A 24965-nucleotide genomic window follows, 5' to 3' on the forward strand; every position below is an offset into this window, starting at 1 on the left:
TCATCATGCTTTGGTAGACACAATAAGTGTTGAGCAAGCTGTATGCATTGTTTTTAACACCTTCTTAGCAAATCATTTAACCTCTGCTTCCCCCTTCTCACCCTGATGCAAGGGCATGGGGGTTTTGGTCAGTCCATCACCTGAGATTTTTTCCCACTGCTCAGAGAGAGGAGTCCTTCCCCTGTGAGACCGTGGGGTCCTTCCAACGGGAGACAGTTCTCCATGAACTTCTCCAGCGTGGGTCCACTCTCACGAGCAGCAGTCCTGCCACACCTGCTGCAATGTGAATTCCCCCACGGGCACACAGCCCTCCCAAAACTGCTGCGATGTCGGCCGCTCTTCTCCGGGGTGCAGTCCTCCAAGGACAGGCTGCTCCAGCCTGGAAGCAGGGGCCCCTCTCTCCACTGGATGCCCCACTGGATCACAGCCTTCTCCAGGCATCCACCCACTCTGGCATGGGCACCTCCCTCAGGGGCTGCGGGTGGATCTCTGCATCCCCCATGGATCCCCAAGGGCTGCAGGGGCACAGCTGCCTCACCATGGTCCTCACCAGGGCCTGCAGAGGCATCTCAGCTCCAATGCCTGGAGCACCTCCTCCCCCTCCTTCTCCACTGACCTGGGTGTCAGCCTGTTGTTTTCCCTCACATGTTCTCACCTCCTCCTCTTCTCTGACTAGAAGAAAAATTGTGTGCACTTTGTTTTGATTTTTTTCTTAAATATGTTATCACTGAGGCGTTCCCAACCTCTCTCATTGGCCCAGGTTTGGCCAGCAGCATGTCCATCTTCAGAGCCATCAGGGATTGGCTCTGCCAGACGTGAATGAAGCTTCCAGCAGCTTCTCACAGAAGCCACTTCTGTGGCCCCCCGCTACCAAAAACCAGCCCATGCAAAACCAATACACCTGCCCAGAAGGAAGAAGCTGTGGCTGCTCCCCTCCCAACTCTCACAGGAAATCCCAGTCTGGCTCTCACCCATCACAACAATCCCAGAGCCAGGGGGTGGCAGTGACCACCCTGGACACAACACAAAGAAACAAAAATGGTATGGGATAAAAACAAACATTCCCAAGACACCACAGAAGGAACAAATCCTTATCCACCAGAAACAGAACGGCTTCCTAATCTCCAGGTTCCTTTTCAATGCAGGTACCTTCCCTCATCTCAGTTCTCCCCAACATTTTATTCCTGTATCTTGTGCAAATAAATGCTCCAGAAAGTTTCACAGGCCATTTCTAAAACCTCCTGCCTTCAGCACACTTAACAGAGCAACCAGGTCCTTACTTGTAAAGCTCCAGCAGCCTGAGTTTACAACCTCAGGAAAGAATTTTTGGTGAAAAGGTGTAAGATCACAGCAATGCATCCAGCTCAGAAACTCATTCCCAGGGCTTCCTAGAGTGCTCTGTAGGGTACAAATACGATAAGCACATGGACCTTGCCATACTAATGGCACTGACATGAAAACACTTCAGAGTTAAACCGTACATCTGTAGATGTACCTGTAGAGGGAAATTGTGATTTATTTGTGGTCCATAAAAAAGTATTTAAAAAATACAGGACTTGAGCTCAGCTTCTGTTACATAATGTGCATTGACAATGCAAACCATCCTTCTTCTTTCTGCTTTTCTACCTGTAAAAAAAGAAACCAGTTCAGATTCATACACAGTAAACTTCCCACAGACCTGTGTGTTAGGACTGTTTGCCATCAGCACCATGGAGGGAGTCACACCACCTACTTCAACCTTAATAATTTCAAATTTTGCCTCTGGGGATGTATAGTTTGCTGTCAGGATAGGGAGTCCTAGACCCTAACTCTGCTCTCTTTATCACTCCTAATTTAGGTTGTTTTGGACACCAGGAAGTAGGTTATGTCCTCATGGTTGCTTTCAAGCCTATAAACAGCTCTCTGACTGGTTTATCAGATTGTACCCCTGCAGAGTTCCCTGTGAAAGCATCTCACTGTGGGCTATCCTTTTCTTTGCACATCAGGAGTCAGAAATCTAGACTGGGGCTTTTTCTTTACATTTGGATTTATTCATCCTTCAGCAACTGACTTGTGCAACAGCTAGGTAAGAGCTTGCCTGCCTCTTGACTGTGGCTCTACCAGTACATCATAATCATGGCTTGAGGTTCTCTGGAGCCACCAGGGAAAGACTTCCAAAGGTTTCCAGTTCTAACACACAAAGATGCTGCAGCAGAAAAGGGTTATTCACTTGTACACAACTCTGTGGCAGAAAATAATGAATGTCACTAGTTCTCAGGTCTCTTCCTACCAATTGTCTATAATCCAAACTGCCATGAATTGATTAATACTAGCCTTAGGATATTTAAAACAGGACAGAGCTCTCCTCCCTTCATCCATATTATGATCATCTTCTTCCTTTTATGACAACATAATAAAATTTTTCAGTCTCACCTTTGGTCTCTGGCTGACAGAATTTAATTTGGCACTTTCTGACGTGGCACTTAAAGGTGAACAAGGCTTGCTGGAGTCTCCTACAGACCTGGAAATAGTCAAAATAAGATTGAAAAAGTGAAAAATGGACGTGACTACTAGAACAGCATCTCTGATCCTGAGTTAGGACTCCTCATCAGCAGTCTTCAACAACACAGGTCATCTGTCTCATGTCAGATTGCAGATATTTTAAATAAAAACCAAGGAAGTTGTGAAAAAGCTGACAGACCTTTGTCCCACTTCCACAGATTTAATGTGAGAAAGTCAGGGAAAACCCACAAAGCCAAAAAGCATGTGGCAATTTCTCCATTGTGTTCAATTTCTGCTGCATGGGTAATTAAGATACTACAAAAATGAAATAGTAAAGGGTGAACTTTTACCTTCTTATACTGGTCATACTGGCATGGGAAACACTGTCATCCTTGGAGCTGTCCACAGCCACTGCCCCAGGAACAGAGACTTCAACTGTCCTCCTTGCATGTTCTAGGCAATAAATAATTGCTTGATTCTGATGAGAACACAGCAACATTGCACAACAACATTCACTTTACCATTTTTTTCAGAGGTATCACAACCTCTTCCCAATTGCATAGAATATACAGACCAGAAGTAAAACATCAGGTTAAACATCAACCCCATACTCACTTTCTGAAAATGACTGACATGGGGAGCAGATATTCAGAGCAACTACAGACAATGCTCACAGATACTGAATGATTCTTCCATGGTTAAATTTTCTGTGGTTTTTGGCAATTAGAGGTTTAGCGACTTCTGATCTCTCACCTTTGTTCCTTTAAGATTTTACTTACCATGCTGAATTTACATGACAACAGCCAAAGAAGCACTGAAAGTGTTATGACCCAACCCATGAGTCACTGCATCTGCACCTGCATGCAAATGCACACACACTGGTTCCCTCCTCCCCCTCCTTCCTCTCTCCAAGTCCTTCCCCCTTTATACATCCCTCTGGTTTCACAAGGGGAAAGGACAGGTGTCCCAGACAGAGCATGTGTACATGGTCACATGCAGTTCTGCTTGTAATGACAATGACTCCATGAAAAGGTAAAGCAGCCCTGACCTCCTAGAAAGTAATTTTTTTTATAGTTACATATGGCAGCTAATCTATGAATCTTGAATCAGCAAGAATATTCCCTAAGCTAACTTATCTCTTTACATGACTGGAAGCTCCAGTTATCCCTTTCTATTAGCACTGGCAGTAACTGAGCAAGACAGTCTGATGGGAAGAGTACCCAAAAGACCAAAAACTAAAATGTGGTTGAGAACAGGATAACCACTCTGCCATGATTTTTAGAAGTCTTATATAAATACTTCAGTCTTTTCACCCAAGATTCTGCAGCACAATAGAGGATGGGTTAAAAAGGCCAGTGCTGCCCACCAGTGAATATCAGAATCAATGAAGTTGAAAATCTGAGATCATCGAGTCCAACCTTTGAACACCACCTTGTCCAACAGACCAAGGCACTGTGTGCCAGTCTTTCCTTAACACCTCCAGGGATGGTGACTCCACCATGTCCCTGGGCAGCCCATTCTAATGCCTGACAACCCTTTCTGTGGAGAAATTCCTACTAATGTCCAAATGCAGTACCTGTTCTTCAGACAAGAACGCAGCAAAGAACAGATTTAACATGAAGCACAGTACTTGCAGCAGACTAATTACTAAGAAGGTAACTTAGAAGAGGTTTAGCTGATGTGTTTTTAGCTCTCCGAAGTAAGGAGTGTTTGTACCCACACAGTCAGTAACAGCAAGTGTACTGCTGACCACAACCACTAATACAGTAAGATAAGGACTCTCAAAAGGAGAAAAACACTGTTTTACTAGTTTCTGTTTCTCCTGAAGCTGGGTACTTACCAGTGTAATTCAGGGATGGGGCTGGAACAGGAGGCAGCACTGGAGGGACCATGTCAGCAGCAGCTGATTTCTGCTGGTCTATCAACTGCAAGAGTTTATCCCGTGCTTCTGTACTCTGGCGGTTCAGCTCTGCTATTCTTTCCTCCAAGCTCCTCGATACCATGAGATGACTCTACTTGAATAATGGGATAATTACTTCCAATGAAAAATTTACAACTGGCACCCTCAAGGAGGGCACACAATATATTTCAACTTCTAAGCATTTAGTTTTCAAACTGAAAGTGAATATAATTATATAGCAGTTCCTGTGAAAAATCTGGTTTTGTCCCTTTTGCTGTCCTGTATCTAAGTCCTTAACTGATTAAACATTACAATACTTTTTACTGGTCTTCCTTCAAGTAGGAAAAATACAGCTATTGTCCAAATAATTTGAGAAAGGAAAAAAAACCCCAAACAAACCACCAAACCAAACCCACCAAACATCCAGCAATTAACTACAATTAAGAATATACTTAATCAGAGAGACATACTCAGGGAAGCAAAAGCAGGTTTCTAGCAGAAAGTCCTGGAGCTCATCTTTAAGCCAGGCCTGATCTGCTTTGACCTCTTCCCCTCCCTCTCAGCAACTGCTTCCACAAAAACACCACTTACTAAAAGTTTGCAGCACCCTGTACAACCAGATGACTAAATATTACACAACATAACACAATGTGGAAAGTGACAACACTATCAGCCTACATTTAAATGAGGAAATTTTAATCTTTAGGATCCTTAATTGAACAATCAATCAGTCACTGTGATGAAACACATAACAGCAAGACAGTAGCAAAGGCAGGGATGTTTTTGTGATGTCAACTTCACTCACTGGGATCCACTGAGTAACTGCTTAGTTGCAGGTTAAAGTTTTTCCATATAAACTGAAGCCTTCCAGGTCTCTCTTTCCCAAAATCTTTGGGATTTTCACAGAAGAGGACTGACAAGACAGACCCAACAAGCACATACACTATCATCAAACATTTGCAGAAGATGTATCTACACTAACTTTAATCTCATGTGCTTTAGGGTCACGGTAGCAGAGGATATGTATGACATGGCTTTAAATAAGCATTTTACAAGCTTGACGAGAACCTGTAGGTTGGTGCAGTGCTTTCACTGCTAATATTACCCGAACTACAAGAGGTACACCTGATCACATTGCACTGAGCACACCTCTTTTTGCAGAATAGTCTTATCCTAAACTTATAAATGTGCTGTACACTTCTCAGAACCCGTATACAACATAGGCCCAATATGAGGAACTACTGCTGATCTGTTTATGGAATAATAACTTAAAAAAAAAAATCACAAGCCCTCAAGCAAACAAATGAAAATAATAACCAACAGGAAAGACACAAAAGCATCAGTAAACTACAGGAAAGCAGAAGGGAGATCCTTCCTTTTCTCACCTGCCCTTGTGAAGAGTCTGGACTAGGATCTGCATTTTGTGTTGGGTCTGGCTGATGTAGGCAATCACTTTTGTCTCCAGAGACACCTCTGAATTTGCTCAGCTGAGCTTTAATTAGAGCATTCTGCCGTGTGAGCTCAGCTATCTGTCCCAGCAGATCACCATTTTGAAGTAACTCTTCAGCTGTGCTGTTTTTCCCAGTGTCACCTGGACAGGACAGATTGATTTTCTTGTGGGAACTCTCCAAGTCTTTGGCTGCAGGAGGAACTGGCTGCCTTTGAGAGATGGGACAGTTTTCCTCAGTTGTGCTCTGTGTTCTCAGGGAGGAAGGTAAGCTCCTTTCCTTGCATGGCTCTCTTTCAGTAGACTGGGAAATGGCTGCAAACACTACAAACACGAAATGAAGGAAGAGTAAGGACAGGGATATGTGATCCTCACTGAGGAAAGAGTGACTTTATTGCATCAGGTTACTAATAATCAAGCAGGAATTTGAATTGAACATCTGGTCTGAAAGGTGTTATATTACTGATCAAATCCAGTCCATGCAAAATCCTGCCATAAGAACTCACCAGGTTAGTATTTCCTATTGCAAACAGTCTTACATTTAAATATTTAATTAGAGATTGAGAGAGAAGTCCCTGAGAAGAAGATAATTGTCTTCAATTTCTTAGCTGACAGATCAAATACTACTTCTTAGTTAGTCCCCTATTTTCCAAAATTCAGTCACCTTACTTGATAAACTAAGTTTTTGTTTCAGTTCTGATACTTATATTGGGTTATTAACAAAACTTTTAGGATACTAAAACAAAAAAATTCAAGATTTTTTGCATGATAATAAACTATTTACTCAGCCCCTAAAGAGAAAGCACTGTGGCCAACAAAAGTAGTTAGGTATTTTTTTGGTCATCATCATCAGCAAAGAGATAACACACCACAGAGACATGACTCAAGTTACAGCACTGTCAGCTGCTACATGCTAAGTCCAAGTTGAATTCTGTGACCAAAACTAGATTTTCTATGCTTCATACACCAATAGCCCAATCCATCACAAGCTTTAGCCTCTTGAGCAGACATGAACACTTACAAATTTACACTCAAGTGTGTTTTATGAATCATTGAGCATAAAGAAACATTCATTAAGTTGAACATTTGTTGAGCTATTTAGCATCAGTCTTAAGAGAGTAACAATGTATTTTAGAGAAGTCTTGGAATACAGTTCTGCATTATTGTTTCAAATGACAAAAGACATCTGACAGCTCTCAATGGGACTGAAACCAGACATTGCTCTTTGTAGAACAAGACCTTTAGTTCATTTCTTCCAGATTTTTTATGTACCTCCTCACAGCACAGAAGCCCACCAAGTGGCTGAATTAGACATAAACTTCCAATTGCCCTGCTAACTCCTTAAAAATCGAAAGGACTTCTGGTTATTATTCTGTCTTGGAAAAGGCTTACAAAGCAACACAGCTGAAAGGGAGGAAAAAGGAGGAAAACCCCAAAACCCACTCCTGCACCCTCCTTCTTGTCAGCAACCATTATCTGCCTCTCAACAAGGGTGTTATCCAGGGCCCTGGCATGTTCAGTGGGATGCTTGTGGTTACAGTAACAGCTGCAGTAGGAAACAGCTCATTTTGAGAATCACAAAGGGTGCTTCCTTCTGCTCACTTCAGTAAGGATAAATGAGAAATACCTTCCCTAATCACCCTGATGAACTTTTTTCCTCCCGTTCACCAGAACTGAGCTAAAAATATGAAACCCCTAGAGCCTATGGATACTGACACAAGACTGAGCTACCTGGTTATCTGGCACCACATAATTTCACCCAAAATTTCCTCAACTACTTCCTGTGTATTAAATGAAACCCAATGGGAACCTGGCTCCCACAGCTTCCAAAAAACCCTTTGCTGGGAAGATGGGCTCAAAGCAGGAGCACACAGCCTACAGACATCCTGGTGTGTCTGCAACATGGATTGCAGAAACAGAAGTTCCAGGCTTCAGTGGTCCCACCACTGAAGGTGATGGAGGCTGGATTACACACCATCAGCAGATGGAAATCTGAAATGATGTGCTGTAGGTCATCGACAAAGAGCTTCAGCAATCACACAGATATGATAATCAAAATGAATACCAAATAAAAATGTCAGTCTGGACTGCCACTGACAGGATTGCTGCCAGGACATGGAAAACAGGAAGTGTACAGGCTGTCTAGCAGCAGGCATAGTAACAAAAGAAACGCATATCTGGGTGCAGCAGTAGGATATTCCAGCTATAGGGCCAATATGTCTAGGCATACAGATTAAAAATTTTCCATAGAAAATACATCTTCAAAGGTACTGTGAGATTGAAACAGTAACACACAACACAGACTCCTAGGTCTACAGCAGTCAGAGATCTCACCATTCTGGAAGGAAGACAATTCCTGACTGCTCTTCTGCTGAGGTGGTGACAACAGCACAGCTGGCTGGAAGATGTGAGCTGGGAAGCTTCTACCAGGTCTCATATCACCTGAGGCACCTGGCCCTGGAGGAAACGTGAAAGGTAGTTCTCCCTGTGGAAATTTCAGCATATTTTCCCTATTGCCTGCACCAGTTCTGGGCTCAGAACAGGTCAAATCAGGTTTTTCTAAAGAAAAAACAAACCAAGGATAAAAGTTAAACAAATGAAAAAAAAAAATTAGTCATAGTGAAATAGGAAAAAATCTCAATGACAACTCTTATGTTCAGGTATCTGAAAAGACAGACTAGAGTAGAGGATGTTCCACACACACTCCTACCTTTTCTCTCATCTGCAGGAACAGCATTCTTTCACTCAAGCATATTATAAATTTTTACTGGCCTTAAGAGCAAGTACAACACTTACACATAGCCTCAAAATTTCAGGATAGTAGTATGAGATCTGTTTGTAGCTCATGCACAAGACTTACAGATATGTGACTTGAACAGGTATTTGACCTGCATTTGGTAACATTCTCTTGGGAAACTCAGACTTATGCACTTGTCCTAACGCCCCGTAATATAAATTTGATGGCAACAATGGTGTAGAAAACAATTCAAGGCTTTTTGGAGCTCTGCTGATCTTCTTATCATTTAATTCAAATGACATATCTTGTCAGTAAAAAAAAAAAAGCTATTCTTCTGTATTTAACTAAGGAATGTAAGGAAAGAAGATTTGGAAATTCTAGTGCCGCAGAATTTTTGAATGTAAAGGTTTGGGTGTTACGTTGGAGTTTTTTTGAGGGGTGCTTTTCTGACTGTTTGGATTTTGTATTTTGGGGGATGATTTCCTTTTGTTTGCTTTTACAAGGCCTGGGTCAAGCACAAAATAAAAAGGATCTGGTATGTGGCTTCTTTCCAAGAAGAAAATTCTTCCAGGAGAAAGCTTTTAGGTACAAAAAGATTCACAAAACCAACATTTAACTATGGAATACAAATAACTCTGAGAAATCTTGGGATTCACAAGAAGTTACTGACCCTGAGAGCAAAAGCAATGCATTTAAACAACCAACCAGGAAAAACAGCTGGGAGAAAACTCAGTGGTGAAAGGTGGTTAACAGTCCAAGGTGAATCATCTTTGGGTAATCTGGCCACCAATGCTGCTGCCTTAGCTTAGCCTGTCCCCATGTCACACAGCACTCAGCTGGTCACTCCCCTCTCACAAAGTCACAAATACCAAGTACCAGACCTCTCTGACTGGTTGGTTTCTGGGCCTCAGCTGCTGCTGTTTTGGCCAGCAGCAACCTCCAGTGTCTTATGGAAGAGCCAGTCTCAGACTGTCAGCCTGCTCAGCAACAGGAAGCTGAGATCCTGGTTCTGTTGGGTTTGATTTCTTTGGGTTTCTGGAGTTTTTTCACAACCCTCAGAATGAAACTGACTTTGGAAGCCATCTTAATGGGGGAAAGCTATTCTCCTCCTTTGCTTGTGCTCCCAGCAGAACCCATGGCATGGGAATTTACAGAAGTGACATTCACGCTCATGCAAGAGGTACTTGTGCAAGCAGACATCTATTAAACACCAGATTTTCCACTACAGGGATAAATTAGCCACAACTCTTCTTTCATCCTTCACACATTCATGTACACACCTTGGCTGTTTGCTGGACCTTTGCCTGCAATTCCAAAATGTTTTGGACTTTGTTCTCTTTCAGGTTCTACCAAAGGGAGGCCTTTAAATGCTTGTGTGAGACAAATCAGCTTTTCATCTGTTACTGTCATGTATTGCTGAAGCTTCTTCTAAAGGAGGAAAAAAAAAAACCATACACAGAATTACAGAAATATTTGTTCTACCAACATAAATTAGAAAATTATATACTACAAGCAGCCCTGAGAAGAAATTTGGCCTCTCAATACTACTGCGCGAGTCTGTAGGATTCCAGTGAGGTATTAAATACTATTGTCTCCATGTTTCTCATTTATAAATTATTTGCTTTCCCTTTTCTTACTCATGACCTCACTTCCTTTCTAAGGTTTCTTAATCCCTCCATTCCCAAATGTAGCCATTGATCAAATCTACCTGCACTGCAAACTAAAAAAAGGAAAATGTGGTATTACATCTACTTATTGCTCCAGTAGTGTTAACAGTATAGAACTATGAAGGAACGTGCCTAAACTTGTAGGTGGATAAAGTAAAGCCCAGTTTCACAGAACCAGCACTTTCTCAGGCTTTGAAGTTATATAAAACGACACAATTTTCCAAACATTCCATACCCATACCTGCTACTGCAATTCTCAGGCTCCTCATTCAATTTTATCATTTTCTTTCGGTTTATTGTTAAAATCTCCAGAACATGAGACAATGCATCTCAGCCCATATTTGCAACAGAACTCAGAATTCTAACAAGTCATCCTGATGGGTAAGGAGCAAGAGGGGCTCAGTACCTGCATAGTAATGTTTTCTTCCCTTACTTGAAGTACTTCTGCAGTCAGAGCATCAATCAGTTCTCTGTGTTCATTCAACATCTCCTGCTGCTGCTGCCTCATCATCTCTTTCTCATGCAGCTGCATTTCAGTCTAAAGAGGGAGAAAAAACCCAAAAACCTACTATAAACCAATCCAGACTCATATCTGAAAACAGGAATAAGTCATTATGACATCATCATGTAACAACTCTTCCCACTATTTGTAAATTGACTTCATCACTTTCATGACAAAATCCAATTGTCAGGGCTTGAGACCTGTCAGAGAGCTTACTGTTTTTTCTTTATTACTTCAGGACACTGTAGGGAATCCTAGACATCCTTGTTCTTCTGCCTTTACAATTTTTACAGGATGTAACTACAAGCATTTTCTTTCTGCACTGATACAGTTTCTTAAGTCACTGAATGTTCATGCAGGAATCAAATAATTCCAGGTGTACTGATGCTTGTCAGCATCCTGTTCTGCTTGTGCCTATTCTTTAGCTTCCCTAATTCATTAATGAAGACAAATTTGACTAAGTAAGGAGAAAGTACTTGCTTTCTAATGTTTTCCATTAGAGAGAAAAAGTTCTAGAGGGTTTCAGAAGTGTTATGACAAAACAGCTCTGCATGCACATGAAATGGATGAATAAATATTTTTGAGACTAACTCACAGGCACTGCTACTAGACACACCTCCCTGAAGTATATGAGAGACAAGGCATCCATTTTCCATTTCTCTTCCAGCTAGAGAGAACAGGGTTTTTTGTATTGATCCAAGTGAAGCATGCTGGCTCAGAAAATTGATTAAAAAAAACTGTACATGGTCCCCTCTTTTTCAGAAACCAAAGCACAAAATAAGCACTTCTACCCTGATAGCAGTGATGAAGCCTACTGATGCCTTAGATCATCTGAATGAGCTACTGTATCTACTAATCCTGCACAGCACTGACCTAGTCTTGGAGCAAAAGCTGCCAAGCAGCTCTGTCTTACATTTAGGCATGGGGAAAATATCAGGTTAATATCCATTCCTACCACCAGGTAGGATTTGGGTCTGGTCTACCCTGGAAGAAGTATCTTTATCCCAGCCCACTGCCAGATGTGGAACTAACCACATGAGCTTTACCACTGCACCAGAACATGCAGCAGAGAGGGAGAACAGAGGAGCACAGATTCAGGGAATATGCCCATACTCTCTTTGCTATGTGGGCCTGGCAAAGAAACAGTATTCTTAGCAGAATAGGGATGGGGAGGGAACGATTCATTCTAAATTTGGAAGTTGATACAAAAATTAGTTTAGAAACCAAGTCAGACTTATCCATTTTCCTTCAAGAATTTTGTATGGTTTTGCAAACATACCAGAAGTTTCTTTTTCTCCTTTTCTCTAGCCTCTTCTGTATTCACAATTTCCTTCTTATGGGTGTTGGTTTTTAAATCACTTAATAATAATATTTCATGAAATATTACTAAATTCAAGTTTCTCTTCCTACTTTTTAGATACAATTTTGAGAATAAATTAAGCAACATCCTTTATTGTAATCCTTCTGCTTTTCTGCAGCAAAACTGGAAGATGATGAAGAGAATCTAAAATCTTTGAAACCTCATGAAGACTGACTGTCTAACTAAAATTGGGCCTTTAAAATATCCCCTGCAAAGCCATTTTCTTAAAAGGCACTGCCAGTTATATTTCAGGCATTGGAATTCTCCTAACTCTGCTGGCTAGGCAAGACAGACTGTGCACGTAAGTGCTTGATTTATGTCTGCCATGACAGGGACCAGGTTTTAGGAAAAGTTCAAGACAAGGTGTACTTCTTCCCAGCAAATTCTCAAATTCTAATTGTAATTAAACCTCCCCGAAAAGGAGAAAAGTCACTTTAGATTATGAATGCAGTGTCTATCTCAAGCAAGCCTGAATACAATTAATTACATTATGCAGCTTGAGTGACTTCTTCAGATTGCTACTTCAGAATTTAAGTAGTAAATTTATGAGTGTTGCAGACAATTCTGAAAGCAATAATCAACTTCTGGAAGGATGGAATGGTAACACAAGAAAAAACATGGGATTAGCTTTAGAAGAAGTCTGAGGATCAGGAATAACTCATTTCTGTAGAAAACAAATTAAAGACAATCTAAATAGGATTATAACTGCCATTACATTTACAACATGAATTTGATGCTATTAAATTGATGTACTCCTAATAAACATTCTACTGGAATTCTAAGACCCCTTCTTATAGCTGCAAAAGAACCAATTTTAATTCCCTGTTTTGGTATTACAATTTTAACCAAGGCCAAGCAGTACTAACTTGCTTTAAAACACAAGACTTTCTCAGCTGAAGTCCATCTCCTGCTGGTAGCTGCTGTTCACTCTTGGATTGATTATTTACTGTTAGCTTCCAGGACTTAATCAAAATAAATTCTTTCATACAGATTAAATACAGAGTAATACAAGGATTAAGTTATCATACATCCAGTAAGAAAAAAAAATAGAATTTTAACCTAAGATGGGTTTCCCCCTTTCACTTATTATACACTCTGAAAAGGAACCAAAATAAGACAGTCCCACATACATTAGAGATCTATGACCTTTGCTATGAAATAGAGCATTAGGATTTCCATAATATACTCTGCTGCACCTATTAAGAGTGCAGGAACTGCGATAATCAGGTTTAAAATGTCACATAGACCAAATGAATCTGGGAGGCACTGCTGCCTATTGATAGCTCTGGGATACAGATGAAATAGAATACACTTTATTTTCCTTTTCTTCTTTAAAAGAAACCTTCTACATGGCACACAGGTGGTCTTCTTTATGGAATTCCATTAACTCCCAGCTGTGCACTGTAACAGTGAGCACTTCAGGTCATTCTTCCTTAAGGTAAAGTTGCTGTTATGGATAGAAAAAGAGGGCTAAGGAATCCCTCAACGAAAATAGGGGATTTGGGTCCACTGCTCCAGTGACAATAGCATCACCTTTGGGAGGCAAAGGAAGAAAATGATTTTGTAAACAATGCTGTAGTTAATACCCTGCTACAACTCTGAGCATATGTAAATAACAAATTTAAAAATACTTCAATCGGCATTTTCTGCTCTTAGACACAGAGACTTTCACTGTGGTCAACTCCTCCATTTTCACCAGGGATACTAATTCCTAACAAACCAGTTCCCAACAAAAAGCTGGGAGAAGTTTTAACTCCTAATTGCATGCAAGCCAAGCAATAAGCAGTGATAATCAGAGTACAATGTAAAATGACTGGAAGCCAGAAAAGACCACAGTTCACATCTGTCAAGTAACTTTACACCCTCCTTCATTCACTCTCCAGGAGCAGTTCTAAGTGTCTCACCTCTTTGAGGTAGCGCATCAAACGACAGAGAGCGTTCACCAGTGACAGTGTAAACCCAGAGAGGCCTTCACTTCTCTCTTTTTTTTGGACCTCACGACCTGTACATCGCTCATATTCCTCCAGTTCACGCTCCACTTCATGGATCATGTGGTTGAGAACATCTAGGCTGGGTTTGTTGTCCCTCTGAAGGTCAGTCTGGATTAAATTACCTGGAGAATCACCTCTCTTCTGTCTTGCAGAGTTTTGTGCAGCTTGCTTTCTTTTCACTGAAGGAAAAGAAAAAAAGGGTCACTGGAATTTCAACTTGTATAGAGATCTTCCCAGTACCAAGGAAATTGCATTGTTTATTGAAGTAAATCAAAGGAAATGCCCTTTCTTGCTGTAAGATGAAACAGACCATCAAAGAATGTCCCCCAGTCATTCCACCTATTTTCAGATCCTCAAAAACCACATTTTCTGCAGCCACAGTACCTCCCAAGTATGACTGCTTTGTGCTTTTCTCTTGGATACTCCTGTTTGTACTTTTCTCCTTTCCAGTTAAATGCATGGAAATAGTTTTCTACTGCTAACCCACATCACCTGCTTTCTCACCTTTAGTAAGCAACTCTCTTACAACAATCCCTTCATGTTACAGCTTGTATCTGATTATCAGTCCCCTCATACAAATGTGTGTTGGATCTGGGGATTGAAATGCATTTTAACCTGTATCAGAACTAGAAAAGCCCTGAAGAGAACTCCATGACCAGCACGGTAATGGGCAGCATCAAAGGGCCGTATTTAAGGTTCCCAGATTCCTACAGACTTGGTTTTGCTGATAAACATGCAGAACACAGGCGAAGTAGGCAAGGAGCTGTGGAACATCCATCCTTAGATATGCTCAAGACTCAAGGACCACCTAAACTTTGGCATTAGCCCTGCAATGACTTCCAAAAATCCCTTCCAATTCACATTTTCTTATGACACTAAAGGACCTTGGACAAAGGGTATATTATTTTTAAAAGTACTAAACTCTTTGCTGCAATATGCTTCTGTTTCCTTGAGTTTGGATTCAGCACTTGTCTCACAGTGTCAGTGGAGTCTACAGACTCTTCTTCATCTTCATTCTGAAGTCTTGAACGGGTTCTCTTGATTACACTGGTAGCATTGAGGGCTGATTTAAACACAAAACAAAACAAAAAAATGCACACGTGAAATATTTCAGGTAGGTTCTTAATAGTAATACGTTCCAGAGTAATTTTATGGTTAAGAGCTGGCTTTTTAGTCTGGAAATTCATCTGAGCCAAATTAGCATACATTTCTGTCTCTCACCCCCACCCAGGAAAGGAATTCCAGACAGGATCCTGTGAAGAGCTTAACAAATTTGCTGTGATTTAGTAAATCCCACCTGACTGATCCAATGAAGGAGAAACAATTGTTGGAGTCAAAGGCACATTTGATTCCTTTGATAAGGTGGTTTTTCTCACATCCTTATCAACCCACAGCTGAGAATTCACCAAGGAATTTTCTTCTCTCAACAACCGAAGTAGCCTGCATTCAAAACAAGCATAACAGTGAACTGTAACAGGACAATGGCATGATTCCAGATTATCTGTCCAGACAGAGCTTCTAGAATTATCTACAACTGCTCAGGTGAGATCCCTGCTCACTTTCATTCCCAGTCTCAATGTTACAACAAGGCCTTTCCCTGAAATTCTGAGATCAGGAAAGGAGGGCAAAGGGAAACAGAAGAACTGACTTAACTGTACCCATTCAACACCCTTTTAACACCACCTGTTTCCAGTGTAAAGCAGGTGAAAACCTGAATGGATGTATTTATACTGACCTGTCAGAATTGATGTTGGATTTGAAACCCAAAATGTCATGGTGTCCATCTTCTGATAATGCTTCCTCCTCCTCTTCATTAAGAGCCTTTTCAAGAGACAACAAAGAAAACAAAAGGGACTTCAGGATAACTTAAGAGACCAATTTTAAGGAATTGTTTCAAGAAAAAAACCAGAAACATTTCTTTTAGTCTTCCCCTCCAAAACATACTTAAAATAAAAATACCACACAGAAAGAAAACCCAAACCCTTTGTGGGAAGTTCTGGGGGACTTTAGTACCTAAGAAATACTGATACTGACAATTGTCTCTGAAAACAACACAGCAAGTGACCAATTCAATATCCAACCTTTTCTTTGTACGACTTATATTAAATATGAAAACCCATGCAAACTAGAGGATAAAATAAAAGCTGTTAAGGCTGTACCAAAGCACAGATACAGCAGGCAAAATACAGAAAAGCAACCTAAATCACAGCATTTATAAAATTTCAGTCATTCGAAAGTCAGTCATTACAAGGTAAACAACCTCATAATGAGACCTCCACAATTACATTTATATTCTATGTGTAAAATGCAACCAGAACAAAATACAATCCTACGTCCTACATTTATAGCTAAATCCAAGCAACCAAATTTGGAATTAGGGTTCCTCAAACCAGGTTTATCTGCTTCTGGGTAGGTTTCACCAGAGAGCCTTTAATTATGACTGTCGTAGGCACAGAAGAAGAACTCACAGAAGCTTGGCAGACAATCAGTACGTGTTTCTTTTAAAAATTTCAGCTTATCCTGCAGCATGCATCCAGTGACACAGCTTACAAAGATGCTGCAGTTAACTCCTCATATTAAAAAAACTGAAAAACAAATACCACACCAAAATATGTAACACAGAGGTACTACAGCTCAAATTACAGATATTTGTGCAAGTTAGTAGGAAACAGGAGTAGAGAACCACAGGAATATGACACCATCACTTTTGTTCCCAACAGCCTGTTTGGTCTTCATCAGTGGGAAGTTTTCTGGGAGCATCATATGCCTGTTCTCAAAACCCCAGTGAGCATTCCTGGTACAACATGTTATTAAAAGAAAAGAGAACACAAAGGCAAACTAAATTAAATTTTAAACAATTTTAAAATTGTTTACAACAAATGTGAATAAATGCAAAATCATGCAAAATAGTAAAAGTTAAATTTGTAGGATTCATCAAGGCTATGGAGTGAATTGGGGTACAAATGGCTGTGTCCCCATATACTCACACATAACTGGTAAATCTGAAATGTAGCAATTAGTTAAGTGATACAGAAGTTCTTCTCTTAGACTAGAATTACATTGTACTCTTCCTGAGAATTCCAGAATTTAAAAAGGAGGGTGTGCTAATGTGAGAGAGCTTCTACAAGACATAACGATGCTTGTTTCTCATATCCAAAGGTTAAGAAATCAAAAATTCACAATTTCCAGAGTCTCACAAAACAAACTTGCCTCTAATTAATCTTGTCTTCTATGAATGTTATCAACAAAAACCTGTTTAGTTCTGCTTGGAAACTCTTATCTTTGAATATTCTTATTTTGTGCAAACAAAAAAGCCACAGGACATGCATGAACAAAACATACGTTACCTGGGAGTCCATGACAGATTCACTAAGGATGGAAAGCTGACTGGGAGGATGACTTTTTTGTACAATGGGTCCTTGAGATGATTCTAGGTCACAGTTAGGAGCCATTGTTACATTAGGGAAACCTAGAGGAATTAGACAACACAGGGAAGAACACAGAGGGCTTGGTCTGTACTTATGTTGCAGCACTTTGTACTGAAAATCAAGCTCCTGTACTTCACAAAAAAAGGGTCACAGGGATGTCACTTTAAACAACAACCAAAGACCAACCATAGGGTTAACTAAATACACTGGGCCACATACCCGGCTTTTGTCCTTCCCACCTGCATAAATACACTTGTGCAAAAGCAGCTTGCAGGATCAAACAGCCACTGGGAACAAAAGGGAACGGCAGCCTACAGAGAAAAAACCCCTAGGTTTAAGATTTCACATGCAGACAGCCAGTCCAGCCTTCCATCAGCACAAGGATCCACAAGCCATATTAAGAAAAGCCTCATTCAGGAATTGCTGATAAATCTTCAGCAATATCCAAGAGCAAAGAGTCAGCCCATGCAGCAATGAGAACCACTGCAGCAGCTCCAACTGGTGCCCTGCACAGGCCAGTAGCTTGGCTGTGAAATGGTGAGCATGAGGTGCTTCAGAGTACAAGATGTGAAATTCCACAGTGGAATAACCAGCCATCAGCCACCCTCCCCTGCAATATGAGCAGGATCAATCATACTATGTTAGAGGATAAGATGAAAGCAGTTAAAAAGAACACTTTGCAAAGCAAGACTATTTATGGAAAGCAAAGAGATAATCTTAAATGTACTACCACATACAGATGAGATGTTCTACCTGTTCGTGTGCGAGGAGCATCCCCAAACAAGCCTTTTGCCACAGCCATAACCTGACCAGATCGTTCCAATACATCTTGCAAACGGTACTGATCAGACAGAATCTGAAAGTACAGTGTATAAGGAAACTTTACACTGGGCAGACTGAGTTTTTTCCTTTCTTTCTGGTATTGTTATTCCACACTGTCACCAAGAGAACAGCCAACAGGACAACGTCTGCCAAGTTGGTATTGTGCAATTAGATCCTAAATAAGATACATCAAAAAACCATACTTCATTCTGAGTAACTAGAATTCATACTGTTTTTCTGAAAAATTAAATAGTTATTACTTCTGGGGCTCCCATCAGAATTGACTGTCTTTAGAACAAATCCTCTCACTCCCTTCTCCTCTCAGCCTAACACAAGAAGCTGGGTATTTATGACACGCTCATCAAAATAAAGACACATCTAGCAATTTAAAAATAAATCAGTATGCATCCTCAAATCATTTGATCTCAAAGTTGTTACGGCATAGAACACTTACATGTATCTGACACCCAAAACATGTACTATTTGATTAGATTCAAACCAATTCAAGCAGACTTGTTTCACTCAGTCTTGGCTCCTGAAAATACTACCTAAAACTTAAGCCACATACCACCAAAAGCTCCAGCAGAGGTAAACACAGCTGACTGCATCTGGCATCAGAAGACATTTTTGGAATCTCCAGAAGATACAGCTTCTGTATTCAAATTGTTTCTCCCAAAGTCTCTCTCTAGCTTTTGAAGTCTATCACAACAAGTGCTTCCTAAGGAAGGATGTCTTGCAGGGCAAGGCAAGAGGCATCCAGCCACCATGAGCCAAATGGAGCTGACTGGGGATGTGGCTTTGTAGGCAGAACACAATTTAGAACTCCTCGCTGACTCCTGGTTTCATTCACAAAGCTGGAAATGGAAAACTAGTAAAATTATATCCCACCACCTGGGGAGAAGGTAGTTATTCTTGAACACCTGAGAGGAGATATGTAAGTGACCTTCACTTCATCGTGGTTCATCAAATTGATCCAGAGACTACAAGTACTTTAGAAGACCTCCCAGAAAAGGCTCATGTCTTTGAAAACAGAGTGACAATTTTTGTTCCCCCAGGAATCATAAGACAGACTGTTTTGCAACAGTTTCAGAGCACTCTACGCCATTATCTCCAGAGTTCCTTTCAATGTCCATTGGTAAGTTTGCTGGCTTACATTTAGCCTCATACAAAACATTCTAGCAAATGGCATTTCACTTGTTTCTCCTCAACCCCCTATTTTACTACGTGCTTTGTTACATCACAAAGTTTCCCTACATATCTGAGTTTCCGTGTTTTTCTAGTCTTCTGAGCTTGCATTACACTGCAGGAGATTAGTCTCACAATCATTTAGCAAATCAGTGAATATTCATCTTTCAATCACTTCACATATCTCCTTTCCCAGACCACTACTGAATTTTCATACCTGATACAAACTAAATCTTGTCTTTCCATTTAGCCATCTGACATCAAAGCAATGCAGGTTTTTTGACAAAGTCATCATACCAGATTGGCAGAAGAAAAAAAATATAGAAAGAAAAAAAGGAAAAAAGTTTATATTACTCCTTTCCTGAAGGCAATTAGAATTAGAGTGATGTGTACAATCAGAAAAATTATCCTGACTAGTTTGTTTTTACCCTCCTCACTAGATCTTTTTTGGCATCAGCAGGTTCCTAAGCTCTACCCTCCTGCTGAACACGTTATGAACATTTTTAGAGCATTGCTCCCAAGGTAGATTAGCTCACCTTTGCATGTGATGAGAAGAAAAAGTGAAATCATCTTGTAACCCCTCTAGGCCCATTTACACACCCTGAACAAATTCATTGAGCAGTGTACTTTGTCCCAGTTTGGTACCACCTACGAATTTCATTAAAAATCACATTCCCTCCTGTTTCAGATTGTTACCGAAGAAAAATAAAAACTGGACTCATCCTAAAATCTCCCCACTACAATAACCCATTCAGCACTACCCTTTGGTGCAATACACTAACATTATTTAAAAAATAAGCTGTTACAGGACCAATCAGTGTAGTACCTGCACATTCAAACTCCCCAATCACAGAGGTGAACTTACATTATTTTTTTGTTCAGATTTTTAGGCAGACAAATCCCCAAAACATTAAAATTCTGCTTATCCATTTTGTAACTCTTTTGTAAAGTCTTTCTGTTCAACACACAACTACAAGAGAAACAACACTAATAGCAGCACCTTCCTAGCTTTTGTCTCCGAGTATTTTGCAGTTGAGGAGGATTCAAGAGGCTTAGAAAGTTACACTGACAGCAGTAAAAGATCACCAAGGTAACAGAGACAAGGAAACAACTGGCAGTGGTTTTGCTCTACTGAGAGACACAGAGTCTCCACAGTTACTCTGAACAACAGGACCTGGCAATTAACAAGATTTAAGCTAGGGAGAGGGGGAAATGGTAACTTTCCTCTATTTATTTTGTTTTTCTCTACTCACAAGAGGATGCCCACGTTTCAAACAGCAACAGCCAGATCTGTTTCATCGTGCCTGGCATCTTTTCCTTTTGTCTTCCTTTTCTCTGATTCAGAAGTAGACACAGAGCAAACTGCATAAAGTAGTATCTTAAATATAAAGGGCAGAGCCACTCAGGAGGAATTGAGATTTGTGCACTTTCATTAGAAACAGCAACAAATATAGAAGACTATTTCCCAAACATGAGTTTCACATCTGCAAAAGAATGAAGTCACATAATAGGTAGTCCAGACGAATCTTAGAACGGGTGGTCTAATCTACCTTTTGTGACACATAATTGATTTCTGCATGGAAGCATTGTTGCAACTAGGCTGCTACTACTTTAGGGAAACTCATTTAGAGGTCCACGGGGGATTTTCTGAATACTCTGCTGAAATGCACTTGGCAGAAAAGTACCTAAGTAACAAAAGTCAAAGTCTGAGGCTTGATTAGCAAAATATCCATAACACAAAAATTCTACTGTGACCGCAGATGTCAAATAGGGTCAAATATTTGGGGTCAAATAGAAAACAAGGGGGTGATCTTCAATTCTAAGTATTTTTACTTGTTTGTCTATGCTTGAATGTTCTCAGAGATCAGAAAAAGACTTCTGAAAAATTACAGAACACAAAACAATGAAGTCTGTGACGGTTAATCCACTGCACATTTACAGAACTACCAGATCATGTTTATTTTAACTGCTAGGTGAACATTGTTCGTCACCATTCTTTACCAACAAGAAGAATTCTCAGTCTGTTCAAGTACAGAGGTCTGAAAGCTAATTTTCAGATTAGTTTTCATAACACATGGCAAGGAGTGACCTGCTATGTGAAACAGAACGAGATCTACCACCACTTTTCAGTGCCAGCTACTCTCTCTGTTAACTAGGCTTAGGTTTACTGCTACAGTTCAATATTCAAAAGCAAATTAAATAATATATTTACAGTCAGAGCACTTTAGAATGCTGAGAGAACAAGCTTTTCAATCCTCAGATGAGAAGCCTGTCAGCCACAGCTCATCAATCTTTGTCAGTTTTCCTCCCTTACCAACTTCTTGCCTCACCCTTTCAGCCCCATTGACTCTGCACTTTCTCTGTTTAAATAAGCAGCGTCCCTCCCAGAAACGTTCATGTTTGCATCAAAGAAAAATGCTAGACACGAGGAAGAAAAGGCAAGCTGGCAATGAGAACTCAAAGAACACACAAACTTTCTACAACAGTTGAACTCTGCAAACAGTTCCTGTTCAGATGAAAAGAGGCCTGCAGAATGACAGAGGGCACAGCCAGGCAACATGTGTCAAATGTGCAACTATACATAACAGTTGGTATGTCAGGCAGTCTGCTCCAACCACGGCACGCATGCAGCACACGGAGTGTATGCATATACAAAACTAAGTTATCCAACAAGAGGAGCAACTGTTGCTCTATGTGCAAGAGCAGTTTTCCAATACTGCTGCAGATCACTTGCAGCAGGATGCAAGTGCAAATTTAGTTCTCACCTCACGCATCAGAGCCAATTTCCTTTTCTCCAAGGAATCCAAATCCAGTTGCTTTTGCTTCTTCCATTTTCTGTTCAGTGCTTTCTCTTGGAGTTCCAGATGTGCCAGCGCTTTGTTTTTTGATTTGTGTATTTCACGGCGACGCAGCTATGGAAACATAAAAGAAACCATTTCAAAAATCAATCTTAGGCAAAGTTTGTCGGGCAATGCTAACAAGCTCCTCTTGATTTTATCATTTGTGCACTGAACATTATTTATGTTAACTTCATGGTAGTACCAATGACAGCCTCACAAACACCCACAAGTGTAAAAGTCCTCCAGTACCAGTCAAATTTAAAGCAGCTCCAAAGGTAAATGGGAAAAGTCTGTTTCCACCTGCCCTACACCCCTTGCTCAGCAAGAGTTTTATCAGCTGTAAAGGGAGGCAAAACCCAAACACTACTACCTATAAGGTGCATAAAAAGACATAATGCCTTCTGATTTAATACTGTCAGTCACCAGACATAGTGTTTCTCTTCTTCTAACAACAAGGTATATACAAAAATAAATAGTTTAAATACAAATTAAAGAAATTAAATGTGTGAGGAGCTTGTTAAAGTCTCTAGAAGCTATCAAGCCAAACACTTGTAGAATCAAGTCTCTCTCTGCTGCTGTGACCATCTCTCCTGACAAACCTATAGCTCAAACTGCCTCTTCCATCCTGGTAATTAATGCTACCAAGAAAATGTAAATGGAATCCACATACTTTGCAATGAACAGATCACTCAGTATAAAGAAATTGTGTTAAATTGTTTAAATAAAAATTAAGTATTTTCAGAATTAGAGCGCCTCCTCAGATAAAGCACATCTTTCAGTCCTTCCCAGCAGAGATGAGACCTTCAACTAATCCACTGAGCTGTTATGTATTTACATTTTTACGCTTTTATGATGGCATGCAGTTTATTGAAATGAACACTGCAGCGACTGCTTCCCAGTGGGAACAGAAAACTGAGAAACACCAACTGTCAGACCTGGGGATGCTCAATGTCATAAACAAAAAACCAGCACTAAAGAGCCAGCATGTTCAGAAGCTTAAAAAGGAGATTAAACATTGGCAGAAGATATCCCCGTAAACATGGTAAGCACTTTTTATGTCAGACAAGCAGCTAAATGCCCTCGCCACAGGGACAGATTAGTGATTGCTATTAAACTTACAATATCCTCAGGAGTTGCACGGTGCACTGTCAAGTCATGGACGGTACTCTGCGAACAGGAACCAGGGAACACGTCAAAAGTCATAACTGAGAGCAAACTGTTCTGGGTTTTTTTAGCTATATTTTTTAAAAACCCCAAATAACTTTTAAAATACAATACAGTTAGCCTAACAGTACACTCCGCTGCACTTTTACGGCGCTGCAGAGCGTTCCAGCCTCGGCGAGGCAGCCACCAAAAAAAACACCTCCACCAAGCCTGGGCGCGCTCTTCCCACAGGAGACGAAGGAGGCCGGGCCTCCAGCAGGGCCAAAGGAACCAAAGGGGCCGTGTCCCCCTGCACACAGCGTGTCTGCCCGCACGAACCCCCACGCAACCCGGGGGTCTCCTCGGGGCAGCCCCTACGGAGGGCGGTGGCTCCCCCAGCCGCGGGCACGGAGGCTCCCGGGCCCTTCTCCCAGCTGAGGCCGCCCGGCAGCCCAGAGCGGGGAGCACTTACATCCCAGTCCCGCTTGGCCACCACCGCCTTCCTGGGGCCCTTCCTGCCGGCGGCGCGGGGCCGCGGCCCGCGGAGCAGCGACATCACGGCCGCGCACGGGGCGGGAGAGGCCGCGGCCGGAGGCGGTTTTACTCGGCCCGCCCTGAGGGAGGAGCGGAGCCCGGCCACATCCTCCGCCTCCTCCTCCTCCTCCTTCCTGCCCCCGCCGAAAAGGCAGCGCCGGTGTCGTCGGCTCCCGCTCCGCTCGGGCTTTTTGTGAGGGAGCAGCCTCTGCTCCCGCCCTCCCTCAGGGCTGCCCCCCCCCCCCCCCCCCCCCCCCCCCCACTTCGTTCAAGTAAAGCAGTGCCTTGGCCGCTCCAGTCCACTCCACGTGAACTGTTCCTGACATTGTCACTCGTCTTCCTTCTCGCCTCACTTTAATTTTTCTACTCGCTCATTTCACTGTTTTCCCTTCTCGCTGCAAATACCCTCCCAAGACATCTTTCAATGTCGCTCTGAGGAAGCCTTGGAAATTTCCCCGTGTGAAAATGTATTTCAGATGCTGTTATGGGTGGTTCAGAACACAATGTCACACAAACCATGAAATTAAGGTGATAAGAAGTTAAAGAGTGACTCTTGTTTAAATTTAACAAACAGATCTCGTTAGCTGTGCCACCGAGGAAGACTGTACCTCCCTCCCAACAACGAATTTCTGGTTTTCATAAAGCACCTGGTAGTTCTGAAACGACTCATTTAGCTTACGCACAAGTGCAATATATTCCCTATAGACTTACCCCAGAACATGCAACAGATCTTCCACTTCCCTGCCACATAGGTGAAGACAAGATGTAATTCCTCCAAAGGGTTAGAGTTAACATTTTGTCTTGCAGTGTGAGCATAATATTTTGTCTGTGGGAGCTGGAAAGTGAAGGCATGGGGTTTATCAACTTTTCATTCAAAACTTTTTCCCTTTCACAAAGATTTTCTGGTGCTTAAGGTCCCCATCAAGGT

At 41.3% G+C, this 24965-nt stretch overlaps 1 protein-coding gene across 7 annotated transcripts; it reads right to left on the minus strand.

The window, feature by feature from the left end:
* Window positions 1–1496: 1496 nt before the first annotated feature.
* Window positions 1497–24100, minus strand: SPICE1 (spindle and centriole associated protein 1). 7 transcript variants are annotated; one of them, XM_048294806.1, is made up of 17 exons: window positions 23976–24100; window positions 23480–23527; window positions 22286–22432; window positions 18267–18369; window positions 17433–17554; window positions 15821–15906; window positions 15383–15525; window positions 15008–15148; window positions 13999–14264; window positions 10639–10770; window positions 9846–9993; window positions 8163–8387; window positions 5767–6152; window positions 4322–4493; window positions 2832–2934; window positions 2413–2500; window positions 1497–1626 (listed from the first exon to the last, which is right to left on the minus strand). In XM_048294806.1, exons 1-17 carry the CDS (start codon window positions 24057–24059, stop codon window positions 1573–1575), a joined length of 2448 nt encoding a protein of 815 aa, XP_048150763.1. In that variant the 5' UTR covers window positions 24060–24100; the 3' UTR covers window positions 1497–1572. The 7 variants fall into 7 exon arrangements, with proteins under 7 accessions (XP_048150763.1, XP_048150767.1, XP_048150768.1 ...); XM_048294810.1 differs by lacking the exons at window positions 23480–23527; window positions 23976–24100 and adding an exon at window positions 20774–21004 and having other exon boundaries at window positions 22286–22367; XM_048294811.1 differs by lacking the exons at window positions 17433–17554; window positions 23480–23527; window positions 23976–24100 and adding exons at window positions 19738–19774; window positions 20774–21004 and having other exon boundaries at window positions 22286–22367.
* Between the last annotated feature and the right edge of the window lie 865 nt (window positions 24101–24965).

Source organism: Corvus hawaiiensis, chromosome 2 (genome assembly GCF_020740725.1).
Source record: "Corvus hawaiiensis isolate bCorHaw1 chromosome 2, bCorHaw1.pri.cur, whole genome shotgun sequence".
Classification (NCBI taxonomy): Eukaryota; Metazoa; Chordata; class Aves; order Passeriformes; family Corvidae; genus Corvus; species Corvus hawaiiensis.

Bases quoted from the DNA above. Each gene is read 5' to 3' on its own strand.
- SPICE1 (XM_048294806.1), bottom strand. From the start codon at position 24,059: ATGTCGCTGCTCCGCGGGCCGCGGCCCCGCGCCGCCGGCAGGAAGGGC. The intron at 18,370-22,285 runs GTGAGAACTAAA...CTGTACTTTCAG, and splicing joins AATTGGCTCTGATGCGTGAG to ATTCTGTCTGATCAGTACCG. The intron at 1,627-2,412 runs GTGAGACTGAAA...CTTTTTTTACAG, and splicing joins CTGTCAGCCAGAGACCAAAG to GTAGAAAAGCAGAAAGAAGA.